This window comes from Thunnus maccoyii, chromosome 18 (genome assembly GCF_910596095.1).
Source record: "Thunnus maccoyii chromosome 18, fThuMac1.1, whole genome shotgun sequence".
Taxonomy (NCBI): Eukaryota; Metazoa; Chordata; class Actinopteri; order Scombriformes; family Scombridae; genus Thunnus; species Thunnus maccoyii.
In genome coordinates, this window is record NC_056550.1 from 15106371 (window position 1) to 15121987 (window position 15617).

Here is a 15617-nt window from a genome sequence, read left to right on the forward strand (position 1 = left end):
GTGCCCTGCATGGTAGCCTACTGCCGGTGGTGTGTGAGTGTGTGAATGAGGGAAATGAGAGGCAAATTGGACAAAAATGCAGCACCATTCCATTTATTTAGCTTGTCATTTGGAAGAAACAGATCAGTATTATAGTAGACATGATGTGATTTCTATATTGGTGAACTAATGAAATTTACCTTAAGAACTTTATTCTGAAACATGTAACCGGAAATTAATTTTTAATAGTTTAACTTGGCACTCTCATGTCTCGTGGCATACTTTCTATTACTTTGGCTCAGTCAACGAGGGGAAAAACAGTTCTACAAACTGGAACTAAGCAGGAATAGAGTCCGAATAGTGCATACAGACTAACAGTGATATTTAAAATAGATTTTTAGAAGGTGTGTGTGTGTGCGTGAGAGAGAGAGAGAGAGAGAGAGAGAGAGAGAGAGAGAGAGAGAGAGAGAGAGAGAGAGAGACAGACAGAGACAGAGAGAGACCGGCTGCGCGTCTAGAAACGATTTAATAAGGTGCTTCCCCTGTCAGTCGCCAATTAATTTATCTGTGAGTTTAACAGGGTTCCGTTAGAGAGAGGCAGGACAGAGAGGAATCAGTGGGGACTGTGGAAGCTCCGGAGAGCTGTCACTTTCTCTGTGTGTATGTGTGTGCATGTGTGTGTGTGTGCGGAGAGGGATTATCATTACGCACGTTATGCGGAGCGCAGTTTTGTGATGCATTCAGTCGAGAGATGTGCAGCGGGGAGCAGTGAGCGTCAGCCCGGACATTCAGCGGCTTAATCAGCGCTATAGCAGGAGAGGAGGATCCGGCTGGTTTTGGGGCACCGTTTCTACGCATCACAGGATTTCGAGACATTGTGTGTTTTGTTTATTTTTGTTGAATGCTCCTTTATTGGTGCAGAGTGAAAAGTCAAAGATGCGTACCACTGAACAAAGGATTTAGGGGAAAACGCCAAAAAATTATCTACCACAATTCAACTCTGACACCTCGGCGCGTTTCGTCTCTTCCGTCTGGACTTGTCAGGACTCGGTATTCATGCCCATTCTGCCTCTGAGGACAACGGACACGGGCTGAATAACCGGGTTCCTCTGGTTTGAAAGCTGGAGGAATCATCTGGGTTGATCGCGCACAAGTCCATGTGGATGGAGAGAGAATACGCAAACACAGCGAGCGGAGCTCATTCCGAAATGTGACATTTTTTGTCCCGTCTCCTATCAAACCTGACAGCTGTGCATCTGCCTTCGTTCTCCATCGGATTTGTTTACATCGATTAAGGTACGTGCTGCTCACCATGTAGCCCGTGTAGGACATTGATTAATAAGAATGGGGGTCGGTAGGGGAGTGTGATATATTCAGTGGGTATAGGACTATTTTGGCTGAATAACCCACAGAGCATCTCGGTTATTTTGAATGCATCTCCTCTGCTTGTGTCGTAACAAGGTTGTTTCGGTGTTTATCACCACTGAGGTGGAAGTTGCATCACTGACAGCAGCCCTGGGAGAAAGGCGATGTCGATGCACCAAATGTAAAGGTGTATGAAGCAGAAAAGGCACGCTGTGTTGTAGAAATGTTGCAGAATTGTACATTTACGCACAAGGCTTGGCACAAATGGCCTTGACCTCCAGGGCATTTGACAAAACCATGTTAAGCTTAACCAAAGGCAGGTCTGTGGAGGGCTTTGACCTGTGTGAAATCTAATGAATGACTGGCTGTGGCACATTTTTCTCACGAGGATGAAGACGGTGGTTTCTTAGCTGCGCTGCTATTTTCATCCCACAATACACAGGGATATTTTAGGAGTGCCAATCACTCCTCCATTCTTTAGTTTAGAGGTTAGATGTCATTCTTTATTTTTGGATCTCTCTCTCACACACACACCTCAGTAACAATGGTCTTACTGCTGGTCCCTCAAACAAACACACTCTTCTGGAATCCCCCAGGGACCCTCCCATGTGGCCAGCATTGTTCAGAGAGGGGGTTTGCTGAAAAAAGAAGAGAAAAAGAGCATTCTCTATATGTGAGTTTGCATTAAGCTGCTCCTTAGGTCAGCTAAAACCAAGGGTGTCCCTTATATTAGACATGTCCCTCCCACGCTGGCCTCATAACAAGAGCCAGGGCCCAGGATAGGTTGTCTAAACTCAGAAATTGAACTTTAGATACCCTCTTGAGTCCAATTAGAGAAAGGACATTTGTATGGAAATGGATGTCAATGTATAGATTGACTTTCTGTTGGTCAACAGATAGATGATACATGAGCCTTGAGCCAGTGTCAGTGCGGTATTTGTGTACTCAGAAAGCTCCCGGGCCTATTTTGGAGTGTTCTGTGTTCCATCATTAATCAATATTCAGCAGAGTGGAGCTGTTTATTTTCAGGCTGCGCTTTCATGAGTTAGTTAGCTTCCTCTTGGGAAAAGAGGATGCTACAGTATCTCCTTGGGGCTGATGCCATATGTACCTTGTTTGTATGAATGTGTGTGTGTGTGTGTGTGTGTGTGTGTGTGGCCTCTTCCTGTACACATGACACAACGAGGAGTGCGAGCCCACATACACGGGAACTTCCCTATGTGCATTTGCGATCATGCGCACACCCCTCCCCTCAAACACACACACACACACACACACACACACACACACACGCTCCAGGCACATGGCTCGCTCCAATTCTTCCTCCGCACATCCGGCTGTTCCTTGTTTCTCCTGCTCACACAGCCCCTCTGATCACTATCACACTGTCTAACCATATCTGATCTCTCTGGTGCTCCTGTGATCAACCCCCATTCATCTCACCTTAGATCCCATCAATTATCTATAATATAACATGCTTATTGATGTCACATGAAAGCAGAACACATGACACCGGAGGTCTGTGGTTCTGGTTTCAGGGTACAGTTTTGGGGTTTGGGATGATCTCACATCTGACCATCAGTTGTTGATGTAGACAGAGGAGTAGGGAAGGGGGGGGTGGAGGGAGGTGTGAGGGTTGAGATTAAACATTGGCACTGTTAATTGCCAAGTCAATTAGCATATGGTCTTGCTGTGAGCCCAGTCACATGGTAATGAGGCCTAATTAGGATGGCCAGGGATGTCTAAAGAGGCAAGGGAAAATACTTCCACTGTCAGTTTCTCCATGCTGACACCCAGAAGACTGGTGCAGTGAATGGACTACCTCTTTCTCAGTGTCACCCTTCAATCTCCTTACATTTTTCTCCTTATCCTTGCTTTTCCACTGCATCTGGGAGTCTATTTTCCCCCAAAAACTTCCTCACCAACTCTTTAAATATTTTAGCACAGCCATAGGTCATACCTTGATGTATGCTGCATCTCTTCCCCTCTTTTGTCTCCTTCATCCCCTTTCTTTACTTTCATCCTTTTATCTGTCTGTGGGATTGGTGATGTCACTCTGGAGGTTTAGAGATGGAGGCAGAGATACAACGATGCAGTGCACTTTGTGGTTATTATGCATGTTTGTAAAATAAGAAGTGGATGAGTTTCCAGTGGTGAGCTAAATACATTCCTTTACATTTGGTCAAGAAAAAACATAAATGTCTGCAACCATATCTGTCCGACAGTGAAGTCCATCAAACAAAAATCATCACAAATGGATTGGAGTAGACTGCTACAATAAATATCTTGTCAGAACATTAAAAAATTATGGCATACTTGGTGTCAAAGGTATTGTAGATATGTTTTAAAGTATGAAACTATGCATAGGAAATTTAAATGGCTCACTGTGTGTGCTGCTGTTTAGCTGTGATGTCATGTCAGTTTATTTCAGCCAACCTGGACCAGATATATCTATCTCAAAACTACATGCTTCAAAATCTCATGTAAATTGGCTGTGTCTTTGCAATTTTCTGCGTAGGAGGTCTCTGATTCCAGCTGAATGCATCGTTGGAGAGGCCATGTCTCCGCAAAGTTCAGTGCTTACAACAACCATGTGTCTTTGAGTGTGAAAGAAACATCCTGTCTGTTCTGGATGCCAGCTAAATGTCAGTAATGTAAATGTAAAGAAGGTTTGTTCAAAGAGAAATAAGTATCAGAGAAGTCCTCAGTTAAGAGAGTCTGGTCCTTATTGGTACTCATTACTTTTGTGATGTCTCTCCATTTTTTCCTGGACATTGTTTCAGACCAGATTCAAACTGTGGAGGCCAGTTCAAACTGGTTGTTCTTACTCAAGATGCAAGTTGAGAAAGAAATTGCAAAGGTTAAAAGACATGTCTGATGAAACTTAGCCATTAAAGCATACAAGCTTATTTAGAAGCACAGATGTGTTTTTAATCCAAAACAAATCCCCATACAGTGAGCCAAGACATCCAGACAGCCTGGGTTAATGTAACATGACTGCTATCTAAGGCATTATGTAAGCCCAGCCACTGATGTAAGATGTTCATTTATGAACTGTCAGAAAAGGAAAGGTCTGGTAGTGTTAGAATAGACAGTGGATAAGGCATCATTAGTGAGCAGATACCAGCATAAGTCCTGCATAAATGACCTGCTCACCTCAACAGCTGGATCCATGTGTTGCCAGACACATAGGCACAACCATACACACACTCGTATTGACTCACACACACACACATTTTCTCAATGATCGTCCCTTCTGAATAAAACAATAGGAGGGAAAAAAAGGAGAATTGTAGCAGGTCGTCAAAATGCAATAATCCTCCCAATTATCACCATGGTAATTAGACAGCATCTGGTTGTGTGCTATGTCTGATAATTATACAAGGCGGTAATTGTACAGGACTGCTCCCTGGATTTCACCATCCCTGCCTATCCAGCCGGGAGCAGATTTGAATGACTGCAGTGCTACGCATTTGCACTCTCATGCCTGTATTCCTGTTGTGTGTTAGCAGCAACAGCAGCAACAGAAGCAGCAGCAGCAGTGCTATAAGGAATGCACGCTGCATACTTGCCACATTCAGCTTTGTGTGAGAATGTGGCGCCGTCACACACACACACATGCATAATACATGCCACCAAACAGAATGTGATATTTACATGCAAATAGGCCCAGCACACATGGGCTTAGTGCCAGCCTGTGTGTATATATATATATATGTCTGTGTGTATGAGTAACACGTGCAGCATGCAGAATGCATGCAACCCTTCTACGTGCAGAATACAAAGATGGACCTCTGAGTGCCAGCAGGCTGCTTGGCACTGAGGAAGATGATGCCTGAGAAACAGCAGCCATGCAGCAGAACTAGCAGGAGCTGGATCCTTCCCCCCCGTTACATAAGATACCCAGCAAAAATAAAGGCAAGGGGGTAGGAGGGAAGGAGGTGGGGGTGAGAAAGGAAAGGAGAGGAGAGGAGAGGAGAAGAGAGGAGAGGAGAGGAGAGGAGAGGAGAGGAGAGGAGGGGAGGGGAGAGGGGAGGAGAGGAGAGGAGAGGAGAGCAGAGGAGAGCAGAGCAGAGGAGAGGAGAGGGGACGAGAGGACAGGAGAGGAGAGGAGAGAAGAGGAGAGGAGAAGGAGAAGGAGGGAAGAAGGAGAAGCCAAAATGGTGGGGGTAAAAAGAGGGAGAAAATGGGAGAGGAGGGTGTAGATGCATCTTTCACAGCACATCTTCAAATGTAGCAGAGAGATGAGACTGCTCTGGCTGCTCTGGAGGAGAGGGGGCATTGAAATCTGAAAGAATAGAGATTTTGAAATGGAGGGGAGGACAGAAATGGCTGCATGGAGCGGGAGTGACAGAAAGAGAAACATGTCTAGAAAGACAGAGGGAGGGGAGGGGAGAGGAGGATGAGACGGCGGCAGCGTCCTCTGTGCCGCACAAAGCGGAAGGCCAGGGGCTCTCTCTTTCTATTTTGACACGACTCATATTAGTGAGGAGAAGGAGGGGAGAGGATTTGAGTGTGTGGCATGTATGCTGTAGGTGTGTGTTATGTGCTGTAAGTCGTGCATGTTTGTGGAAGGTTTGCATGAGCATTTGCGATTTTGTACATGCATGTCTGGCTGACTGCGTACATGTGATTCTGTGATTGCATGTGTGTTTTGCCACTGGCAGATCTCTGTGTGCGTCCATCAGCTTTCAGTTCGCCAGTCTGCCAAGTCACACTCAAAAAGCAGCCAGAGAAACCATCTGTGCAAGAGGGGGTGACACGGGTGAGAGGGTGAGCGAGTGAAAAAGCGGGCACTAGTGTGCAGAACGCGAGCTCCAGTCTTTCTGTCTCTTGATGTGAGTGTCCCGACTGACCGTGTGGTTTTACAGGCTCTGTCATTAGAAGGTAACAAGAAGGTGGTGAAGAAGAACAAAAAGAAAAGTGCAAAAAAGACAGAGGAGGAGCAGTCTGCGAGGCTTGTTGTGGATGAGTGAGCCTTCTCTCTTTGTCTCCTTTCCCTTTTGTTTTATTCCTGTCATTTAGAGATGGGGCGTAACCATGGTTATCAGGGGCTCACTTGACAAACAACATGATGTTTGGAGTTCATCAGGAGTATGTGTGTTGTGCAGGCATGCATGTTGGTGTTTGTGTGTGTACAGATCCATCACTATGTTTTCTTTTTTGTTCTGGTGACTCATCCCTCTGTAAGCACTGATTGATGTTAATGTAGACCAATAATAACCGGCGGCTATGAGCTGCCGCGACAAGGAGAGAAGGAGACGACAGGAAACAGAACAAAAACGAGGCTGAAATTATGACAGGATACGAGGGAGTGAAGAATTTTAGTAATGAGGAGGCATGGAGGAGGAATTTTGGAGGGTGTAAATCTCTGAAGGATACATGAAAGAGCTCTAAACAAATGAATATGCACAAACCACACATCTATATGCACACATGCATTTTTCACTGCTTTGCCCTCTGGTCTCAACGATATAAATAATGAATTTTCACAAGTTGTAAACAACTGCTGCCTTAAAATAGATTTTAAAAAATGGATATGAGGAAAGACACATCAAAAGCCTGTAAGTAAATGGATGGACCAGCTATGCTGTCAGTATCCGTGTGTAGATGTGAGTATGTGTTTTGTGTGTATATGATCCAATTTCTCAGTTCTTATTGTCTTATTCGATGTGAGCTCAGTCCCTTATTAATGTTATATCAATAATGTTTTTTTCACATTTTCATGGCCCATTCTTGTGCAAAAGTGGACACATCTTTTATGCTAAAATACTGTATAAGTTTTACTGTAATAACCTTCTTGAAAAGTTACAGGTTGATTGCATCAAAAAGATACATCATACAATCAAAAACAAGGCTAGTCTTAGTACATTGGTGGCAAATCTCCCCCACCTCCTCCCACCTTTGTTCTAATTTGCTTGTGGAAAAAAAATCAGAGTATCTAGTGGCTGCATCAGCCCAGCTCCGTCTCTTTCTCACTGTCTGCCCCATTTAAGCTGCATGCTGGAAGGACTGTGTGTGACCTGTGGCCCTGGCTGGTGTGTATTTAAACCTAGCTTTCTTCCCTGATGGCCATGTATGTATCCCTCCCTGACTTACTGGCATATATAGAGAGAATTTGAAGCTGAAGATATCCAGTGTCCTTTATGTGGTATGTAAATATTGTGGCACAGTCTATTTGTGGACACGTGGAGATTTTTTATGTCAAAACTACAGTGAGTCTGAAAGTCCTCTGAAATAAACAATCCAAAGTGTAGCTTCAGGCACAGAGAGAGAGGGGTGTGTGTGTGTGTGTGTGTGTGTGTGTGTGTGTGTGCTTTGTGGAAGCTGATTGTTTAAAACACTAATGTATGAGCCAGTTTGGAAAGAATTTCTGAAAGCTCAGTGATGCAGCGGAGACAGTTGACAGTAACCTGGCAAGAAAATGTGTTTGTGTGTGTGTGTGTGTGTGTGTGTGTGTGTGTGTGTGTGTGTGTGTGTGTGTGTGTGTGTGGTTTTGTGGCCGCTTTAAGTACAGATCAACCTCCCATAAAACACACGGCTTGTCAGGTGAAACGACAGCGCTGATCATCCCAGCAAAGACCTCAATGAAACGGAAGAATGTTTATTTGTGTGTCTGTGTGTGTGTGCCTGTCTGACAGTTTTGATGAATAAAGGAAAAGGAAGACTGAGACAGCATTGATTTTGCAGTTTTTTTTCTTCACTGGGACGCTTCTCTCAAAAGTACATGAGTGTTTGTACTTGTGCTCCAGTTGCTGTGTATTTTCATGCAGTGTATAATACATTGTCTCATGCCTTGCTAGATGCCCTTAGATGCCTGATAGTGAGTAGAACTGCTTGTACGCACTAGTTCCCTCCTCTGTATCTCTGTTTTTTCATTAAAATATGCATGATGCTGCAGCTCTCCTGTCAGTGCTCCGGCAGCCGGTTCACTGGACGAGACTGGACATATCGTACACCTCTAAACTCTCAGTAGAAAAACTGCAGGTGCTCCGACTCTGACCTTACGTCTTTGTGAATGAACTAAAGGCAGCTGCTCTGGACTTTTCTGGATTTGTTGGTGTTTTTCTTCCATGTGTATGTTGTTTATTTGGAGGGGGTTTGCAAAATGAAACCTTTAAAGCCTTTAAAAGGTTCAGAAAAGGGCAGAGCTCTTAGTATTGGTGAAACAGGATGTGTGTGTGTTTTGTGTTTGAAAAGGCTTCAGTCATTCACCCTGCATGAACTACTGTCCTTTGTTTCCTCTCTAAAACACAGCAGTGGCTGATTGTCTGTATTGTCAATCACAGGCGGATAATTGCTGTGGGAATGACTGACTGCTCAGCTTTGTTGCTTTCCAAACATTTATGACCAAAATGACTCACTTTTCATTCCCTGTCTTTCTCCCCTTTCTCTACACTGATTTCCTCCATATTCCCTTTGCCCCTTGTTCTCTGCATCATCGCATTCTTTCCTCTCTTTTGTTGATTTTCTCATAGATGGCGTTCCACCCAGTCCTCCTCCTGCTGCTGCTGACTGTTACCCATCGTGCCAACAGTCAAGACTCGGAGGACTCTGAGGCTCTCCCAAGAGGCTGCGGCTGGGGCCTTGTGCGTCCCTACACCCTCCTTTGTGACCTGGACTCCATATGGGGTGTGGCTGTCGAGTCAGTGGCTGCTGGTGGGGTGCTGGCTGCCCTCTTGCTAGCCTTAGTCCTGCTGTGCCGCTTACACCACATCAGCGAGGCTGAGAAGCGTAGCGGCGTGGGACCCATCCTCCTGCTTCTCCTGGGCATCCTTGGTTTGTTCGGCCTGAGCTTTGCTTACCTGATTGAGCAGGATGAGTCGTTATGTCTGCTCCGCAGGGCCTTGTGGGGTCTTCTTTTTGCTGTTTGCTTCTCCTGCTTGCTGGTGCAGGGTGTCCGTTTGCGCAGACTGGGCCGGGAGCGCCGGAGTCCCGGGGGCTGCGCTCTAACAGGCCTGGCGCTGGGTTTGAGCGCTGTGCAGGGCATCATCGCTGCCGAATGGTTACTTCTGACCGTGCTGAGGGAGGGGCGAGATGCCTGTCAGTACCTGCCTCTGGACTTCTCACTAGCCTGCAGCTATGTGCTAGCCCTCCTACTAGCCGCGCTGACTGCCGCCTCCCTGGCTCTGTGTGGGAAGACACGTCAGTGGCGCTGCAATGCCATCTGGCTGCTGGTGAGCTGCCTGCTGTCACTGCTCCTGTGGGTGGCCTGGGTGGGCTTCTATCTGTATGGCAATGCCTGGCTAGGGAGGTCCCCAGATTGGAATGATCCGGCACTGGCCATCGCTTTAGTAGCTCAGGGCTGGCTGCTGCTGATCTTCCATGCCATTCCTGAATCCCACATCTGTCTGAGACCCCCACCACAGCCCACTGCCCCGGATTACTTTGACACCTCCCAGAACTCGACACGGATGAGGGAGACCAGCTTTGACGAAGATATCCCCCTCTCTCACAGGCAGTTTGTGGAGAACCAGGGCTACGGATACAGCGACGAGAACACTGCAGGTACAGTGCAATCCAATATTTTAGAGCAGACAGGATATATATGTGCGGACAGACTGTAGGTGGAATGTAGGCCAAAGTGAGTAATAGAACACCAGGAAAATGTGTATGTGTAGCTAGAAATAAGTACAGGAGGAAATTTCTGTGGTGCCGCATTACACAGCAAGTGTTTCTTTCTTCAAGAGAGACAGTGATGTGTTGAGTCACAGTGAGTAATCTCTGTCTTTTTCATACCAGGCTTGAGGAGCGGTGGCGGTGCCGGGCAACACAACAGTAACACCGGCGCCAGGCCCAGCGCTCCTTTCCGCAGCAACGTCTACCAGCCCACCGAGATGACCATGATCCTGAACGGGGGAGCGGTGAGTACATCCTCCCAGTCACAGGTACACGCCGCTTACATGCCGCTCTCTCATTCGACCGCCCCGACAAGACTGCATGCACATTTGTGCGTTCCAGACTGTACGCCATTGCACAAGAATGAGGGAGAGGTGTGAGTGTGTGTGCACTATGCATCTGCGTGTGCATGTTCATGTGCCTGTGTGCGCTGTATTTTGTAGGCACATGCATGGATGGGTTGGTCATGAATGGTCACTCATCTGACATTGATTTGTGCACGGGTGAGTGTGAGAGAGCCTCCATGTGCTCCTGTGTGTGTAAATAAGCTGCGATGCTATCTGTCCACTGAGTGATGCAACTGTCATGCCCTTCATTATGCAGGATGAATGGGCACTCTGGCTGGCACAGATGAATTGCTTTCCAGCCGCTGTGTTATGTATTTAGCTGCCGTACAACAGCACGACACAACACCTCACACACTACAGGAGGCTAAAAACTGCTGAACAACACTCTCTACTGACGAAAAGATAATTTGTAGTCACTATTCTTAGAGATTGCAGCTAGCGTTTTCGGTCATGCTAATTTAGTTGACCAAGGGAATGTAGAGACTCCTCCTGAGCTGCTCTGCATAAAATATCATTAGTTTGCAAGAGCTGTTTTTGTGGTTCTGTGTGCATCCATTTGAAAGGCAGACCTAGTTTATCTGGCATGATTCATATTCAAAGGGAAGTGCTTTGCAGAAGGAATGAAAGACATTAAATAAGAATTATAGCCTTTAACACAGCACAGGATAAAATTAATTTAAAAAGATAACAGCACAGAGCACTAAATAGAAAAGAGCTTCAGTTGCAAGTGTAAGGTGGATAATGGTTGAACTATGTCCGGTAGAGTTAACAGAATAGTTTGACATTTTTGGGAATTATGCTTATTCACTTTCTCTCCAAGAAATGAGAAGATAAATATTACGTTGCCACCATTAGCTGGTTAGGTTAGCTTAGCAGAAAGACTGGAACCAGGAGGAAACAGCTAGCCTGGCTCTGTGAGAAGTATTTCCCCAAAACGCTTTCATAGCATAACATAGTTTTATCATCTGGAGTTTTGTTCCAGCTTTATGGTGCACAATAAGTGAGTGCTGCTTCTCCGTGGTTTGCCTTAAAATCTGGGACAGTTAGACATCTACCGGATGACCCAAAAAAGGTTTATCTTAAAGTAAAAGGCAGTCAGAGATGTATTTTGGTCCTATAAGCAATGAATACATTTGTAGACAAGCAGGTGTGTGTTTAAAGATGCATGTGTGAATATATACTTGATTCTATCCGGAAGGTTTTTCAATTGCAAACTTAATTTGCTTCCTTTTCCTTCTCCTACAGGTCCCCTCTGCCCCTCCAACCTACACGGGGAGGCAGTTGTGGTGAGCGAGAGGATTGGACAGAGGATGTGTGGTAGAAAATGAAGAGGATGGAGAGGGTGAGGAGGGAAGGGTACAGGATGAGGGGCCAGCCTGGTTGGAATGAACTTAAAACATGGGCGCCAACGGGGCCCTTTCACCCTGTGCACAGACTTGGGACTTGAGCACTGACTGTGTGCCAATCAACTACTGTATGAGTGTGTGTGTGAGAATGAGAGAACGTAGTGTATGGAGGACAGAGCTAAAGTCTTCTGAAGCTCTTCTAGCACACAAATCTCCATAGAAGGGTTGAAAAAAAAACTCAAAATATGACCAGCAAGTGAAACAAAAATACGCAGATCTGAAAATACCAACATGCAGTATTCTTTTTGTTTAATTTGCTCTCCTGAGACTATAGCACTGTAAAGCATCCTTGAAAACTGTGAAATCTATCGTTTTTTTTTCCTCTCTTCTATCTCTCCTCCTGTCAGTCAGAATGCCTGACTGACATTTCTGCTGCTCCTCACAATGCTGGCGCTCAAGTGGAAACATTTGGCTCTGTCCTCCATGCATCCACAGCATAGTTGAAGACAGAGCACATGGGCAACTGTACAGTTCGAGCACCGCCCTCTTAAAAAGAATCCAACCTCTGTGGGTGTGTATGTGCAGGATATGAGAAAGTGAGTGTGTGTGTGTGTGTGTGTGTGTGTGTGTGTGTGTGTATTCCCTGCATCTCAACTCTACCACCTCAACAAAACCCTCCCTCTCCAGACTGTTACACCCGACCCTCTGGCTTCCTCCTCCTCTTTGCCGATCTCTGTTTCCGGCCTGCATTTCTCTGCACTGTCTGTGAATATAACACATAACTCCTCTCACCTTGCCTCATCCTCTTACCTGCATGGACACTAAAATGTGAAACAAGCTGTGAAGCCTGAACTGTGATCGGCAGCGAGGTCCCTGTGACCAGAGACGCAACAAAAGCAGCCTGGAGCACCTGAACGGAAGGACAACAAGCTGCTAATGAACTGCTGTTAGATATACAATGGAGTAGAGTGGATTCTGATTGGATGTTGAGGGCGCCAGTCATCAGTGGGGAGGTGCTGGTTCATGAATCTAGGTCAGACTGCTGTGCTCTCCCACATCTCCGGTGGCCACTGGCGGTTTGAACCAGCCAGGAGAAACTGTCACTTTATATCAGCAGGAAATGGAGCAAGGAAATTAAAAGGTCTCCTGTTCTTTGTTCCTCTATCTATGTTTAAGTGTGCGTATGTGTCGTGATTTTATGCGTGTTGGGGAGATGATGGAAAAATTCAGTCAAGGTTGCTTTCTGGTGCTAAATTTCTCTCTTTATTACTCCTCCACACAACTTCCCAGTGAGGCACAGGAGTGCAGAAACAACACTGACAAGCATTAATACAGATACAGTAGTCAAACTGTGAGTGGCAGACTATATTTAGAGCGGTGGCTGGTGTGTGGAGATATCTTAGAGCCTTAGAAAGATCAGATTTACAGTGCAAGGTAGAAAGAGGGAGATCAAACATAAGCTCATGCAGAGGATTGGAGTAGGAGGAGAAGGAGGGGTTTGAGGAAGGAGATAGCAAGGTCCAAGGGGAGTCTATGCAACAGTGAAATCTCTGTGACTTCCTTCAGTCAGCCTCTGATCTGTGTGAGAAAATGGCTCCCTGGTCCTGGTCCATCAGTGTATTTGTGCATGATGGTGGGGGGGGGGGGGGGCGTTGGCCGTGCTGCTCTGCTCTGTGTGGTTGTCTTCTTCATCTGGTGAAGCGTCTCTACCCCTCCTCTTCCTCCTCCTCCTCTTCCTCTTCATCCTCCTCATGTCTCTCTGTGGTCGGCGAGCTGAAGTCCCCCCGTGCCAAGAAGGACTCTTGTTTCACTGGAGTCTCCGATTCACGCCCTTTCCTTTCATCATGACACCGGCTCTCTCTTTCACCTGAGAAGCTGTGTACATAGTAGTGCTGTAAAGCTTTGCTTGCTTGATTACTTTTTTTTTTTTTTTTTTAACTGTAGGAGTTTAGACACCAGTGTGGTATGACCCACTGGAGAAGTGACTACTGCAAACTGTTTTTATCTGATTTTTTTTTTTAACTGGTTTGCTTTGTGTTCATACATTTGCTTGTTGCTTCATTATGCTTTTATTTTTCTCTTGCTGGTGTCTTTTTTTTAACTAGCATTTTTAAAATGTTTTGCCAACACTAGATATGCTTTTTTTGTTTGATTAATGTTCAAGGAGCATAATTATCAGTCAAATCAGTGGTCCACTCTTTGCTGTAACAGTTACGGGGATACAAACACACTTGTTTTTTTTTTTTGTTTTTTTTTCCGAAAAATGACAATGGCTGTGAATAATTTTTGGCACTTCATGCAGTAAACAGTGACTTATTCTGTGATGCTTTAGGGATAATTATAAAAAGCAGAGCAGGGAGGGCTGAATAAACTAACTTTAAGCCAACCAATAGTCATGGTGGTGACACCTGGTCTTACAGCAACACTCGACTAAGAAAAGACTGAGGGTCAACCCTTGACTGCTGCTGTATGTTTATGTCTTACCCACTGGCTATTCTAAAATAGGACTGGTACCGACAGGGCAGCTCCATGCCCAAAGAGAGCTTGTCCTGCTACGTCAGGCTCTGTTTGGGCTAACCCTGGTCGTAAACAGGCTACGTCTCCAGATCTGTGTGCCGTAGCCCATGAAGAACTGTCCTCAGGGTTTTGGATGATCAGCAGTAAGGAGACAAAGCTCTGGAGACTCAAGTCAGAGCTGAGGGGGGAGGTTTCAGTTCTTGTGATGTTTTCACTCAATATGGAGTACAAAAAAAAAAAAAGAATAACATGTGACTTTGTAGATTTTGCACTCGTCGACTACCTATCTGTGCATGCTTATCACCATTTCTACATGTAAGACCTTTCTCAGACATACTTTTGAATACTAACTCTATTTATGTAAGGGTCATGTGACAGCAATCATAATTTCAGTGTATATCAGATGACACACTTAATGTCTGTGCTTTCTTAAACACAAAAGAGAGCTGGTTCTTGAGAAGCAAAGAGATTACAGGTAGGGGAAATGGTCCAAAATAGTATGATTCCCCGAAAAGGAACTAAATGCCATCATAACTGGACCTAATTATTACTTCCTCTGTTAGCTTGAAGACTCGAGGGGGGAAAAAGAGAATTTTCTGACTGATATCGTCTCTGTGTTTAAAATCAGATAGACTGTGGTGAAATTTTGCACAAAACTTCTATATGTTATGTTTGTCATCCCCTGGGCAGCCCATTGAACACCCATCCTCCCTGGGTTTGACATGTCTTTGCCTGTCGTCTCCTGATTTGTCTTGCCTTCAGACTGTTCCATCGGGGCAGCTGACAGGGGTGATATTGGTTTTCACAGCTGTGACCGTGCAGTGACGCAGCATGCCTATGTATAGAACTTGATTCCCCTGATTAGAAAAATGAAAAAAAAAACAAACAAAAAAAAAAACCACGGTTAACTCTCTTGTTTCTGTAACCGATTCAGGAAAAAAAGTTCAATAAAAGTGTCATGTTTGTAGTTAACTTTTACTGGATGTGTTTTTTTTTCCCCCACATACATGAATCCTGATGATTGTCATAAAAGGCTGAATTTTTGAGGCAGATACCAACATTGATATTTGACAGTTTAAAAATCTGATTATATATAAATAGATATTTGTTTTTTGACAGAAACGTATTGAAAGAACCCTCGAATTTGGTTATTTATGACCAAAAAGGACATCTTACACTTAGAGCCCAGACAACTTTATTCTTTATGTCGGACAAACTAATTAATCGAGACACAGTTTTTCTTTATTTGTGGGCTTTTATTTAAAATACATTGGAAATCTAGGCAAAAATCATTATAATTTTTTAAACCAAGGGAGTAAAGAAAAAATAATTTGAAATCTTTTTCAATCTAAGTTATATTCCCCATCTGCAATTTATAAAACATGTTACAGGTTACACTGCTTGACGCCTGCTAAACAAATAACACAATATGTAAAATTATGAC

The 15617-nt window shown here is 44.9% G+C and overlaps 1 protein-coding gene across 1 annotated transcript; it reads left to right on the plus strand.

Moving 5' to 3' along the window:
- The first annotated feature begins 415 nt into the window (after positions 1 to 415).
- gprc5ba (G protein-coupled receptor, class C, group 5, member Ba) lies at positions 416 to 15145 on the plus strand. The gene is made up of 4 exons (XM_042393986.1): positions 416 to 1275; positions 8823 to 9852; positions 10087 to 10208; positions 11556 to 15145. Exons 2-4 carry the CDS (start codon positions 8823 to 8825, stop codon positions 11598 to 11600), a joined length of 1197 nt encoding a protein of 398 aa, XP_042249920.1. The 5' UTR covers positions 416 to 1275; the 3' UTR covers positions 11601 to 15145.
- Positions 15146 to 15617: the final 472 nt, after the last annotated feature.